The sequence below is a fragment of the Misgurnus anguillicaudatus genome, chromosome 1 (assembly GCF_027580225.2).
Source record: "Misgurnus anguillicaudatus chromosome 1, ASM2758022v2, whole genome shotgun sequence".
NCBI classification, from domain to species: Eukaryota; Metazoa; Chordata; class Actinopteri; order Cypriniformes; family Cobitidae; genus Misgurnus; species Misgurnus anguillicaudatus.
Window position 1 is genome coordinate 7,875,585 of NC_073337.2, and position 14,943 is coordinate 7,890,527.

The following is a 14,943-nucleotide window of genomic DNA, read 5'->3' on the forward strand; positions in this document are numbered from 1 at the left end:
ACAGTCACTCCACATAAAGTGAAAATTACGTTGTTTTTCAGTGCTTTATTCGCCAAATGTATTTTAACGGACTACAGTATGAGACACAGTAGCGCAACTCTCTCTCAACTTTATACATCAAGAGTTCTGATCTTTGAAGGGCATAGGGATAATCACATTGATTGGAGTTGGACCAGACACATTCAACTGCATGTGCGTCTGTGCATACAGAAAATTGCTCACTTTAGTGCCTTTTTGTGGTTAAATTGTTTAAAATCACTTGAATGTTAAAGGAATAGTCTACTCATTTTCAATATTAAAATATGTTATTACCTTAACCAAGAACTGTTGATACATCCCTCTATCATCTGTGTGCGTGCACGTAAGCGCTGGAGCACGCTGCGACGCTTCGATAGCATTTAGCTTAGCCCCATTCATTCAATGGTACCATTTAGAGATAAAGTTAGAAGTGACCAAACACATCAACGTTTTTCCTATTTAAGACGAGTAGTTATACGAGCAAGTTTGGTGGTACAAAATAAAACGTAACACTTTTCTAAGCGGATTTAAAAGAGGAACTATATTTTATGGCGTAATAGCACTTTTGGGAGTACTTCGACTCGCCTGAAAAGTCCGCTCCCCTTCTCACTCTCATAATGGGAGAGGGAGGGTGTTACTGCGCCGAGTTGAAGTACTCCCATAAGTGCTATTACGCCATAAAATATAGTTCCTCTTTTAAATCCGCTTAGAAAAGCGCTACGTTTTATTTTGTATCACCAAACTTGCTCGTATAACTACTCGTCTTAAATAGGAAAAACGTTGATGTGTTTGGTCACTTCTAACTTTATCTCTAAATGTTACTATTGAATGAATGGGGCTAAGCTAAATGCTATCGAAGCGTCGCAGCGCGCTCCAGCGCTTACGTGCACGCACACAGATGATAGAGGGATGTATCAACAATTCTTAGTTAAGGTAATAACATATTTTAATATTGAAAATGAGTAGACTATTCCTTTAACATTTGCCTATGAAACACATGCAAATGATCAACTTTCACCCTATTTAAATTTGCGTATTAATCCACGAATCGCATGCGAGCCGAGCCGTGGGTTGTGATCTGTACGAATCACGGATCAACTGCGATCCATTACACCACTAATTAGTATTAAAAAAAGAAACATCTTGAGATATTTGGTAGCCTACAATATTAACCTCTTACGATTAAGCATTAGAGACTTGGGCTTGAGTAGGCTACTTGCTGCTGACAAGCTTTGCATTTCTCCGATGAGTCAACGACGACTGGAAGTGAACTTCACCAAGTCATATTGCACAGAAATCTTGTCATCGAAAAAAATTATGATATTACCCGGTTACCATTATTTTAAATAAACGATTCTGTTCAGGAACATATATATTTTTTTAAGTTTCTGGTTTCGTCCGATGAACTGGTTCAAAGCCTTAATCCTATCTTCCACTTTTGTGAAACAGAAAGGTTTTTCGGATCATGTTATATGTTTTTCATGCAATTATACAGCCAGACAATAAACCTTTTTTAAGGGAAAGCTCTTCTGGTGATCAATAGTGCGTCACACACACCCCTGCGTAACTTAATAATGCACTATACTTTAGACCCTTTAGAGTCGGCTTATTCTTATATAAATGCTTTTTAAAGCTATGAAATATGTAAGATTTATTACTGATACCAAGACCTCTTCTATGTCAAAAGGGAAATCTGAAGTCATCACCCCTTTCATTTTTGACAGAATGTACAGTATCACCCTTTAAATCTTTAGAGATTTGGGATATTTTATAGATTCGAGACTCTGTTTATTTATTTGGGGTCCCTTTAAACGAATTTTATTCTTCACCATAAACAGACAGAATTGCAAACAATGTTCATATTGCTGATACAGGTGTGTAATTCAGAGCTGATGTTTTGGGATCCCTCTAACTTCATTTGGGAGGAGCACAACTTGCTTATAAGTCATAGTATCTGTAAAGAAATAAGACAGGTTATGCTTGTGGCTTATTTAGTTTACTCAGACAACACTGAATATCTTTCAAAAACGAGATATGCAGCAAAAAAACACATTTCAAATAATTTCATCACTTTTTTATTAGAATTGATATAGGTAATAGGAAACTCGAGTGTACCTCTTTGCTGCATCTTAAATAAGAAACAGGTTCCACTTACGCAAATAAAAAGAGAAATTGAATACACGGTCTCGTACGGAAGAACACATCCGCAGCGGAGCATGAAAAACACCAGCTTCACATGCACAGCTCTGAATTTTTGTAGCATGGGGCTATTTTACACCAGCGCTGTCAAGATGTGAGATTCTGCCTGGTGGCTGCTGCTGTACCACAAGCCCACATGCAGAGAGCCCACGGCTGCAAACTACTAAACTGCTCTGAGAACAGAAGCGAAACGGCTTCATGTCGACATTTTAAGAGAATGACTGACAACGTCTGGTGGAGATTTAGCTACTTATTTCTTTGTTCATCCTCCTGTATCAGTTACTACAGTATGTGTCTGTTTACCTGCTGTAAAATTCCCGAGCGGTCCAATAATAATTAAGCACACAGAGCATCTGTAACGTTCCCTTTCCGGCGGTATTCAGGGAAACCGAATGATTGACAGCTACGACATTCTTGACAGCTCAGGTGTCCCAGGTGTTGTGTTTCTTTAAACACTTTGGAGCCATTCAATATGTTCACTATTTTGGACAGGCTGAAAAATGTAAGAAAACAACATAATAACACAGAGGACTGAGCAGTAATAGCATATTAGAATACAATACCACCATAACAACAACAACAAAGATTTTTCTTGTATTAAGGGACAAATCAATGCTTTCAATGCAGGACAAGGAAATTGTTCAAGTTTAAAATGAGCTTGGGTTCTGGGTCATTGTGTTTATGTCTTTATCTGTTTGCGTTATGTGAAAATTAACATGTAGCGAACCAGCATGAGGTGTCTTGCAGCATGCAAAAATAACACAGTCTCACACCCATGGCGTCAATATTTGACGACACTTGACCATGCGTCAATATGTTGACACGGAGGGTATACCTTTCGCGTCATTTTTTGACGAACTGGGGACCTCAATACTACCAGGTACGCGAAATTAAACAGTTGTCGCCTGGCATTGGGGTTAGGGTTAGGTTTGGGTAGGGATGTCATTATGTAAATCTAACCCTAAACCGACGCGAAAATGGTAGAAAATGGTAAGAAAATAGGAAAGAGAATGCAACGGACTTAATAGTATTGAAGTCCCCAGTTCGTCAAGGAATTACGCGAAAGGTATACCCTCCGCGTCAACATATTGACGCATGGTCAAGTGTCGTCAAATATTGACGCCATGGGGTGAGACTGGGTTGGCAAAAAAGCTTGAAAGAAAGCCAAACATGGTTAAGTGTGCAAATGTTACAATGGCATCATCATGGCTGTCTTGATTGTGAATGGCGAACATTTTTACATTTACGTTCATAAAAATTGCCAAATTTTTATCTTAAATTAAAAAGAAATGTATAAATGATCTAGTGAAATTATGAAGTTCAAACAGTTTATTACAGAAAGTTAGACTTAATGTTTTGCGACAGCCTCTGTGAGTCTTCATAAATGGACATACACTGAAAAATAGACTAGAAAACTATCCTACATTTGTATTGTGGTGCAACAGTGTTGTTATTTTGGACCAAGATGTGTCGAAATTAAACTTATTCTTGCACACTCCTTTGGGAACAGTCAAAAGCTTACTACAAAAATAAATGTTTATTTTATGAGAAAGATCTTATTACACTGTAGTGTTATTAAAATTGAATATACACTTCTCTGCACAATGCTAGAGAGCTGTGGATGGTTGCCAAGGTGTTGTTATATGACCATCAAAGCGTTCTGTGTGCTTTTTAGTACGTGTCTATGTGGTTGCCAGGCCTCTGTGATAATCTGGTCCCTCGATTTGTCTCAGTCTCCTTCAGTGCATTTCAATAGGGCACAGACCGAACAAGATGAGTTACGTGTTTGTTCAAATCCTTATCATTCAGAGACAAGCCTTCCAGAGTGAATGTGAACCCGCTGCGCGACATGACTCAATCAGAGCCAATCAGATGATGTTTAATGTAGCGCTATGTAGAGCAAAGCTGCCCCAGCATGACAGCGCAGAGATTAAAGGTAATGTAGACAAAATGTCTGTCACTTATCCTTTCACGAATGCAACTGACAAAATGAAAACTCTTTACATGATTTACATGAAAGACACGTGATAAGGATTCACTTTTGAGCTTATATTAATTGACGCTTTTTGACTATCATTTGATAACCGCTGCAAAAGTGCCACTCCAGGATCAGTTTCACCTGACTAAGGGAATCTAGGTGCATGGAGGTGCATGGAGTGTCTGATGCTCATCACTAAGAGAATACACAGTGGAAATCAAGATCTAAAGACAGTGACATCTGTGTCGCTGCCATGGCAACCCCATCTCTCTAAAAGATGGGTTTGCTGATGCTGGTATCTTTCCAAGAAGACACCTGCCTCTCTACTACTGAAAGTAAGAAACAGAGGGAGGGAGAGAGAGAGAACTGAGGAATCTGATGTTTTGTCATCTCTGTGCCTTAGGGGCAAGGTAATTGAATTAGCCTGGTATAGATAAGCAGCATTAAAGGAACATACTATTTCACAAGAGCTTACAGTCCACACCACTGGCTAAAACAGACAGCAATGCTGCATTAGACTTACTCAACATCTGCTTTATTATTCTATTGTTATCTCATTGTACTAATTTTATCTGTTATCTCTTTCTACTGTTATCCCATTCTACTAATTCCAACTGTTATCTCATTCAAAGGTTATTTCGTTTTACTAATTATACCTGTTATCTTCATTCTGCTGTTATCTTGTTCTACTCATTCTACCTGTTATTTCATCCTACTGTTATTTCATTCTACCTGTTATATCATTCTACTGTTATCTCAGTACTGCTCTCATTCTACTCATTCTACCTGTTATCTCATTCTACCTGTTATTTCATCCTACTGTTATCTCATTCTAATTGTATCTCATTCTACTAATTCTACCTGTTATTTCATTCTACTGGTATCTCATTCTACTCTACTCATTCTACCTGTTATCTCATCCTACTGTTATTCTATTCCATGGTTACCTCATTCTACCTGCTATCTCATCCTACAGTCATCTCATTCTAATGTTATGTTATTCTTATTTCATCCTACTGTTAACTCATTCTGATTGTATCTCATTCTACTAATCCTACCTGTTCTCTCATTCTACTGGTATCTCATTCTACTCTACTGATTCTACCTGTTATCTCATCCTACTGGTATCTCATTCTACTCTACTCATTCTACCTGTTATCTCATCCTACTGTTATTCTATTCCACGGTTACCTCATTTTACTCATTCTACCTGTTATCTCATAATACTATCATCTTATTCTAATGTTATCTCATCCTACTGTCATCTCATTCTAATGTTATCTCATTCTACTAATTCTATCTCATCCTACAGTTATCTCATTCTACTCATTCTACCTATTATCTCATTTTACCTGTTATATAATTCTACTGTTATATCAGTACTGTTATCTCATTCTACTCATTCTACCTGTTATTTCATCCTACTGTTATCTCATTCTACCTGTTATTTCATCCTACTGTTATCTCGTTATCTCGTTCTACTGGTATCTCATTCTACTCTACTCATTCTACCTGTTATCTCATCCTACTGTTATTCTATTCCACGGTTACCTCATTCTACTCATTCTACCTGTTATCTCATCCTACTGTCATCTCATTCTAATGTTATGTTATTCTTATTTCATACTACTGTGAACTCATTCTGATTGTATCTCATTCTACTAATTCTACCTGTTATCTCATTCTACTGGTATCTCATTCTACTCTACTGATTCTACCTGTTATCTCATTCTTCCTGTTATTTCATCCTACTGTTATCTCATTCTAATTGTATCTCATTCTACTAATTCTACTTGTTATTTCATTCTACTGGTATCTCATTCTACTCTACTCAGTCTACCTGTTATCTCATCATATTGTTATTCTATTCCACAGTTACCTCCACGGTTACCTCATTCTACCTGTTATCTCATCCTACTGTTATTCTATTCCACGGTTACCTCATTCTACTCATTCTACCTGTTATCTCATCCTACTGTCATCTTATTCTAATGTTATGTTATTCTTATTTCATCCTGTTGTTAACTCATTCTGATTGTATCTCATTCTACTAATTCTACCTGTTATCTCATTCTACTGGTATCTCATTCTACTCTACTGATTCTACCTGTTATCTCATTCTACTGATGTTTCACACCTGACTGAGGAACCAGGAGGCGGGGCAGTTTTGGTCAGAACTTCTGTATTTGTTGAACAGTATTTCTGAAGCACAGCTGCTTGAACCTGAAACATTATCTTGTCCTGATTAACCTGTCCGAATTCTGGCTGTGCAGTAGATGGGTCCATTGAGCACAGATGAGAATAAAGGTCAGCGAAACTTCATTATTTTACTAATCAGCTTCACTGCATATATTTCAAGAAATAAGACAAATTGATTGAGGTTGTTTGTAGTTAACTGAAAGAATGTTACAAATATAGCATCACTTGCTCAGAAACCAAGTTGGTCCTGAATATAGGGTTCATGTGGGACACTGTATAATGGCAATATATGAGAGTTTTATAGAGTGAATAATGTAAAACTGCATTTGTGTGTTCAACGTATGGATATAACGTATAAAATACATTGTCAAATACACATCTAACAACGCTACACATTTGCAAAACATTCCTTTATTATAAATAAATCTTTTTTTAGTATAAAAAACTAGCATGCTTCAACCATGGCATTTTACAGCTTCACAACCCCAGTATTACATCTCAGTCAGCCAATACAAGACAAGTCATCTTAGAATGCAGGATTCTGACAAAGTGAGACAAGAATGAAAAACTTCTGCACGACCACAAAAATACAAGTAGCTTAACAACAAACATATTCGACTCTGGTAGTTTTAATATATCTTCTTTTAACATCCACATATCCAAAGTTTACTGTGAATGCATTTGCCATCTGCAGAATGTTTACACCATTTTTTCACAGGGGTATTGATTTTTTTTGCTTGTCATGACTGCGAGCCGGCGGCATCGGCTTTTTGTTGCGATTTCTGAGTGTTATAGTGCTGATTTACGGCAGGACCGCTAGCTCTTCGGCACGGGACAGCAGTCTATCTGATAGATCCCGTAAATACGTTTCTCTCCCTGGATGCCGCAGGTTTCGGTTTGATGCAGAACGATATAAAATCTCATGCTTATATGCCTGTGGAAGGTCCATTTGCTCTGTCGGCTGTCCTGGTTTAGACACAGCCCCGCCCCTGGATTTGCCCAAAGAGCGTGGCCCTTTTCAGATGGCATGATTGCTGTAGCTGACGTACGTCGTCTTGGTGGAGGACGCTGGTGGGGAGAAGAATCAGACGTATCAGATTTACTCTCCATCATTACATGGTCGGTGCTTTTGTTCAAATGTTTCATGCATTGATGCAAACACATTTTTAGTATGTGGGTTTGAATTGGGATATTCAGATTTACAGTAGAGGAATGCTAAACTAGTAGAGGGATGGTTGTGGGTTCGATTCCCAGGGAACACAAATACTGATTAAAATGTTTAGCTTGAATGCACTGAAAGTCACTTTGGATAAAAGCATCTGTCAAACGCACAAATGAAATACACAGAAAGTGTGTTGTAATTTAAGAGGACATCGTGTCCATGCAGCACAAAATTAAGTAGTTGACTTGGTTATTTAATCAAAGCTTCGGATCAATAGTGCTCGATGGCAATATTAACACAAATACTCCACTTTGGAGAACAAAAACAGAAGTCATACAGAGAATTTTGGCATACAGTATAATGCAAATGTCAGAAAGTTACTGTATGTTGATCAATGCTTCATCTTTATGGGAAATGTCTGGCTTGCATTTGGTTATGTTAGTTCTGTTATTCTGATGCGGGTTAATCAACATATTCACAGGGAATTAAACACATACAATGGAAACCATAACATATATACCGTTTATCTGTCTATCTTAAACTTGGGGTTGATTTTGAATAGGTTTTGTTGGAGTGAATACTCACTATTGGTCTCCATGCTTTCACAGAGTTCAGTCTTAACCTCTCCGTTGGGTCGGTCGCCTCCTTTCGTGACGAGTTTTCCTGACATGGTGGCGGCAGTGACGATAGCTTTGAAGCTGCGCTTGCGTTTGGGGACGTTCTGCTCCGGGTGGAAGATGATGATGTAGACCTTGGGCATGTAGAGCATCCCCAGAGATACAGACGCACTGAGACTGAGAGAGATAGTGAGCGTGCTGGTCTGGATATACATCTGAGAGACAGAAACAGAGAGAAACAAAACATCAAATGTTGTAGTAATTATTTTCAGTTCTTGTACAGAATGGGCAACCTATTAATAATGAAGTATTTCAACAGGCAGATATCATAGACTTGAACTCATTTTCAAATGCAAATTTTTACATGTTTCTATTAATCAGCAAATAAAATGACAGAAATGCTCGTAAACATTTTTCGTTTTGTGTAATGTTGAACGTAAAGAAAGGTACTTCTGTTTCTCATCATGCATTGCAAACAAGTGCAAGCAGGTTTCATCAAAGCTCGAGACACAGCCGACAGCGACTGTGTGTTCCCACCCTAGGATGCAACGCTATGCACTTGACATCAATTTACCAGCGTGTATAGCTTGTATGTTCCTCAGACATGAGGGTTCACAAAGCATGCACAAAGCGTGATTGCTGAAGATTTCTTTCTTGTTTAAGTGAACATAAACAGCTGGTTGAATGTTTATCATTATATTGAAACAATGCAGTCTGTCTTGGGTCTTAAAGTGACAGGAGCCTGCTGCTTTCTGTTAGGGCTGAAACGATTAATTGAGTTACTCGAGTAAAAATTCTGCCTCGAAGCCTCGTTAAATACCTATGAAGCGCACAATACGTGCAGGGATCAGATTCACACGGACCGTTGTTCAATGTTCAGAAAGCACACCATAGCGTGTGATACATTTTGAATTTATTTGCCGTGATGGCGGAGAGTAAAGATATCCATAAATGGCAGAGAATGTCTAAAGTTTTGGATCAATACATTCTTATCATTACATTACATTCAGCATCTGAACCGAAAACATCCACTGCTGTTTCACCAAGCGTCGCTAAAACAAGGTAACGTAGCCTAAGCCTATACTTTGATGTTCGCTTATTTTAATCCCATACTGTATTTGTAGCGATGTCGTTATGTGGCTTGACTAGATATGATGTTAAGCTTTGATGTTTTAAGTAGTAAACTTATTCACGTACAATTGCCAGAGAGTATAGCCTAAAAAAGAACCCCTTCACACACACACGCACGCACGCACGCACCCTCGTCTCTCTCACGCGACACAACAGTCAGAACAATCGCGCAATGCATCACATATGCTTAAACTTTTATGTAGCCACGCAACAATAATTTCAGCATGCATTAACTGTATACATCGGGACATGATGTCGTGGCGCGTTTTTTTCTCTCGAACGGATGCAATGCACCGCAATGCAAGTGATGCAAGCCAAATGCAGCGTTCTATTGAAAATAAATGTATGTATTTCTGCCATACCAAACTGCAATGAAGCAACCGAACGTCATTCTTCCTCACGCACAGCATGTGTGCACACGCACACACACAGGTTGCTAGGTTATCATAGCAAACAGGCTCACCCCAGAAATGATATATTATTTGTTAGTAGCCTAATGGTAAATGCTGCAGGTGTAGAAATCTACATAAAACAGATATTTACTTTGATGTCAGGGCTAGATTACAGCATGATACCTGTTCGGATTCAGATTCATTTTTTATTTTCCTTGTTAGAGGAAATTTGTTTCCACAGATTGTACCCATCACATTCAACACATAATACACACATATTACACCAATAGATTACACATTTAAAGGACAAGTTCGGCATTTTACACCCAAAGCCCTGCCCTCAGATTGTTTATGATGAAATAGAACGGTTTTGACAGAAATTTGGACATATGATGCTGGCCCGAGAATTTTCAGGTGTTTTTTGTATCACCTCCCACCTATACAATGGGTTTAATGGTGCACTGAAACAATCCTTCCTAAAATGCATTAAACTTTCGTTTACAAAGACGTGAAACTCAGCGAGTGGTCAGGGGTGTCCACCGACATGCCCACACAAAAACCGCCGCAAAACACGCTCTCCAACAAGAAAGATAGCCTACAACAGAAACCGAAAATTCTTGGGCCAGCATCATATGTCCAAATTTCAGTCAAAACCGTTCTATTTCATCATAAACGATCTGAAAACAGGGCTTTAAGTGTACGGAACTTGTCCTTTAGTAAATTTATTTTCATTTAATATTGTGCATATTATTGTGCACACCATGTGCATATTAATAAATTAAATCGCTTAATTATTGGCACTGGCACTTACAGTATGAACACTAAATGGGTACTGCAATAAACAGGCTTAGTTTTTGAGACAAATGTTGAAGTTGGAATCAAGTTGGGGGGGAGGGGTTAGAAATAAAAGCCAAATGCTTGATCATTTTACAGCCACATCATTTTTGTTATTTGTTTTGGTTGGTTAAAAACACACACAAAAAATATCCGATTAATCGATCAATTAAGTTGTAGATTAATTGATTACAAAAAGAATCGATAGCTGCAGCCCTACTTTCTGTGTCAGAAATGTTTATTACACCAAAAATGAAAAACACTCACTAGTCTTAACTGAACAACTTTTGCATCTGTACATTTAATTCATACAGTGAGTACTGTGCAGTGTTTTATTTGTATTTAAACCTGTGGGGTACTATGCAATGGAAAAGTGCCATAACAGTAAGTAACAGGAACAGATAACATAGTAACAGTTACTATAGCTAAACTGAAAACATTATGTGTTAGCAGTGTAAAGGTCGTAGGTTTGAATCCAAAGGAACACAAATACTGATATAATAATGTACTTTAAAAGCATACATGTATGTTAATGTAGGAAATGTAATGTAGGCTACATTTAACAACATTTTGTCTCAAATATTGAATACTGTAATAAAAAATAAAAGGTTTTTTTATATCTTCAAAGTATATTTGAGTTGAATCACACAGTTTCCTGAATACTTGTGATGCTGAAAGCATCATTAGCAGGATGAGGACGGGTGTAGTGTTCACTCTCTGAGACACACAACTTCCCCTAATGAGAATTTAAAATTGAAAGCGCTTACTCAATTAACAGACCTGAATTCACACAACAACACACACATACACACACACACACACACACACACACACACACACACACACACACACAGAGTCATGAATCATCAAGGGGTAAAGCATTCGTGTGTATATTTGTCTTCAGCAGAGTAAAATCACAGCAGATAGCAGATGTTAAGACACGCTTGAGCTCAAACGCACAGGGACGAATACACACTAGTGTAGAAAAGTGAATGTCCTGAATGTGTATCCATCTCAATGCTAATGCAAAACATTGGACGTGTAACCTCCTAACCTTCCTTTTAACTGGGAATCAAACCTGTGACCCTGGCAATAGCAAAACACTTTACTTTCAGCAGTACAATGGCATACAGATAACCTCATGTCTGGTAAATAGCACAACAAAATTACTGTGTTTGATCTTATGGCCTTCCACGCAGTGCGAGATCCACGGGAATAAATGTTTAGTGACATTTACAGATGGAATTTGGAGGATAAGTGAACACGGTGGTTTGAGTTTTGCCATTTCTCACTGCAGCTTTAGTTTGGAGATAAATTTGTGCTCAGAAGTGCACAAGTGATCTATTTCTTAACAGCATTTTTTTGGATCTATGCATTTTTTTCATGATGAGAGAACTGGTTAATCTACACACACCGAGTTGGGAAAGGACAATATGGCATCTCTTAATTTTTTTTTTTAAAAACAGCTGACCCAAACCAGGGACCTTCTTGCTATAAGGCAGCAGTGCTACCCACGGAAAATTGTGAGTGTTAACTTATGATTATTAGCTTTATGTAAAAACAATGGAATTCAATGGACATTTGCCCATAAATATTAATGATGATATAAGTCAGACAGGTTATCCTCACACATAAACACACAGTGGAGAGCAGTCGCTGAGTCCCGGTCTAGCTTTCTAAAATAGGAAATTGCAGGTAATCACATGAGGCCGGCTCTGCGGGTATTGATCCGAAACGGTCCGACACAAATTGGAGATTTTCCGCTTAAAGCGACGTCCACTTCAGCATTAATTTGCTTTAACATCAAAGAAATCACACAAGACTAACGGCAGCCCATTAAATATAAGTCAACCAGTGAGAAAGGAAACATCGCTCATTACATATAATTACCAAAGCTCTTCTGAGTTCATTACTTAAATAACTCACTTCATAACAAAACACTGCCAAAGCTTCTGTCTGCCTGTGAACAGATTTAAAACACAGGACAACTGAGGTGACATTTGACATCATGTTCTGGAATGAGATCCATTGATCTTTGGTCATGTGACATTGGGACTCCAGTAAAACCTGTGTCTGTATCGGTGGGTTATACTGTGAGTTTAATACACCCATAAACCCCCAGGACAAGACTTCAAACGTCACTGTAGCAGAGAGACCGTCTGCCTTTAACTTGTGTTTTTATGTAAGGATAGCATTGCTTTAAATGAAACATCAAACCAATCAATTATTAAAAAAGCATGTTCTACACAAATGCCTGCAAACTTTAAAATCACAAAACGAGACATGTGGAGTTGAAAATAAAAGTATTGTTGCATAATAAAATAAAGTACATTTTATGATGCAATTTAAGTGTAACATGTATTGTGTTAATGTGCCGTATGTGCGTGGCATCTAAAAGTTCAGATCAAGACATCATCGTAGCTTAGAAATATATGCTTATATCTTTAAACTCGTGGTTTATGGTACAGTTAGTCATATAGTACATCAGCTTGAGCTATAATTAAAATACAAAGATCGCATGCAGCGACATGAAGGGAGCTCAAGCTAGAAAAGCTTTCACAGCGAGCACCTCACTGGAGCTTATTGAGACTAAAGTTAAACAGATGATTGTAGTGCATGCGGTGGCTCTTAAAGTCTAATGACACTTTTCATAGCCACTTCACGACGTAAAACCATTAACCTGCAGGAATTCTGTTATATAGACTCAACACATGATCACAGCGGTAAAGAGAGAGAGAGAGACTGAAATCCAGTCTGTGTCTGATAATGGAGACAGCACTGCTTTACCCTCTCTGTTTTAAGACCTATTCCTCTTACTTCACCTCGGGTTCAGGCCAAGCAACTACAGGAAAGTCTTGCAATAGACCAAATGCATTGTGGGTTGTATTGGTGAGGAGATTCTGGGTGTCTACCTCATTAGGTATGTTACATGCAACCAAATAATCCATTTGTAATCGTATTGAAAAACCTTCATGTAAACACCTTAATCAATACGATTGAGGTCGATCGGATGCAAATTTCGATCTTATTGAAAGGGCTGGTGTACTCCGATCTGTGATCTGTGACAGGAAAAAAGTATGCGTGTAAATGCGTGAATTGTAGTATTTTCTCAATCGGATGCAAAAATACCTTTGGCACATGTTCACGTCTTATATGTACCTCATATTTACGTCTCACATAATTCTTGTCACAGAAACGTGCAAAAGCAAGGCAATAGCAACACGCATTATTAAGGTAATGGGGTTACGCGCTGTACATTCTATAGACGGTTTCAGCAGTAACAACATAAACAAGCGGCTGTCGCCGTCCACATGTAACTTCCGGTAAACTCCGCTAATAATAAATAACCACAAAGTACTTTAAACATAGTTTATTTATATAACAAGCAAAAAAAACAACACACAGATTACCTAGGAAACCAAAACATTTGTTATTTTCGACTAGTAATTTGTTCAAGAGATCAGTTTAGCAACTAGTCAGACCATTAAAAAAAACGAAACCGGAAAAAAAGTTCGGATCCAGACGTGTGTCACGTCTATAGCATCCATGTGTACTTACATAACATAAGGCTACATAAAGCAATAAAATAGCGTTGTGCCTTTTGAAAATTGTGTTTTGATTGCCTATATCTGAAAACTTCTAAAGAAGAACTTTCTCAAACTCAGCTTTGACATTATCCAGAGATAAAGCGTGAACTCGGCGAGAGATGCTGTGTGGCGTTGGCAAGTCCTCTGCTTTTTTTTCGAGTTCAGATTTGGGATACTGTTTAAACTATCTCTGCGGGTTGTTGTTTTCCTGCGGGTTAAAGATGAAAGGATTTTGTTCACTAGTTATTTGGACTGTGAACAGTGGCGGCTCGTGACTCCTCATCCGAGGGGCGCCAATTCAAAATAAGTGTTCGGAGTATCATGTGTGTGGTTCCCTTTTCCAAAATATGTGTCCTGCGTGTCGAGAGATCCTTTGTGCATCACGTGTTTTGTCAAAATAAGTGCCTGCTGCACACGCATCAAAACCATTTATGATAAAAGAGACGCTCATGTTCCAAAAGACACTCCCTTAACATTAAACTCTGATTACGCATGAGATTATGCGAAACACGATCGTCTCTTTTATCATAAACCCTTTGATGCGTCTGCAGCAGGCACTTATTTTGGCAGGACACCTGATGCACATACAATCTTTCAAAGCGCAGAACACATATTTTGAAATTACGTACCACACACATGACAAGCTACATACATGTTGTAACGAACTTCGCAGAAAAAGAAGTCACCAGCCGCCACTGACTGTGAATAGTCATTGGGATGATTTTGGGCTAGTTTTAAATGTCAATGTCCACGACATTTTAATCAGATTGCAAACTGTATTGTCGTAACCTTTAATCGGATTGAATTCAGTGGGATTGACAAAATT

At 38.2% G+C, this 14,943-nt stretch overlaps 1 protein-coding gene across 1 annotated transcript in view; it reads right to left on the bottom strand.

Annotated features, from left to right (window-relative positions):
* Positions 1-6,785: 6,785 nt before the first annotated feature.
* Positions 6,786-14,943, bottom strand: part of grm8a (glutamate receptor, metabotropic 8a) — a 210,703-nt gene continuing 202,545 nt past the window's right edge. The window contains exons 10-11 of the mRNA XM_055191313.2: positions 8,142-8,388; positions 6,786-7,462 (exon numbers count right to left, since the gene is read on the bottom strand). Coding sequence (XP_055047288.1) covers positions 7,413-7,462; positions 8,142-8,388 — 297 coding nt within the window. The 3' untranslated portion in view covers positions 6,786-7,412. The remainder of the gene's footprint in view (positions 7,463-8,141; positions 8,389-14,943) is intronic.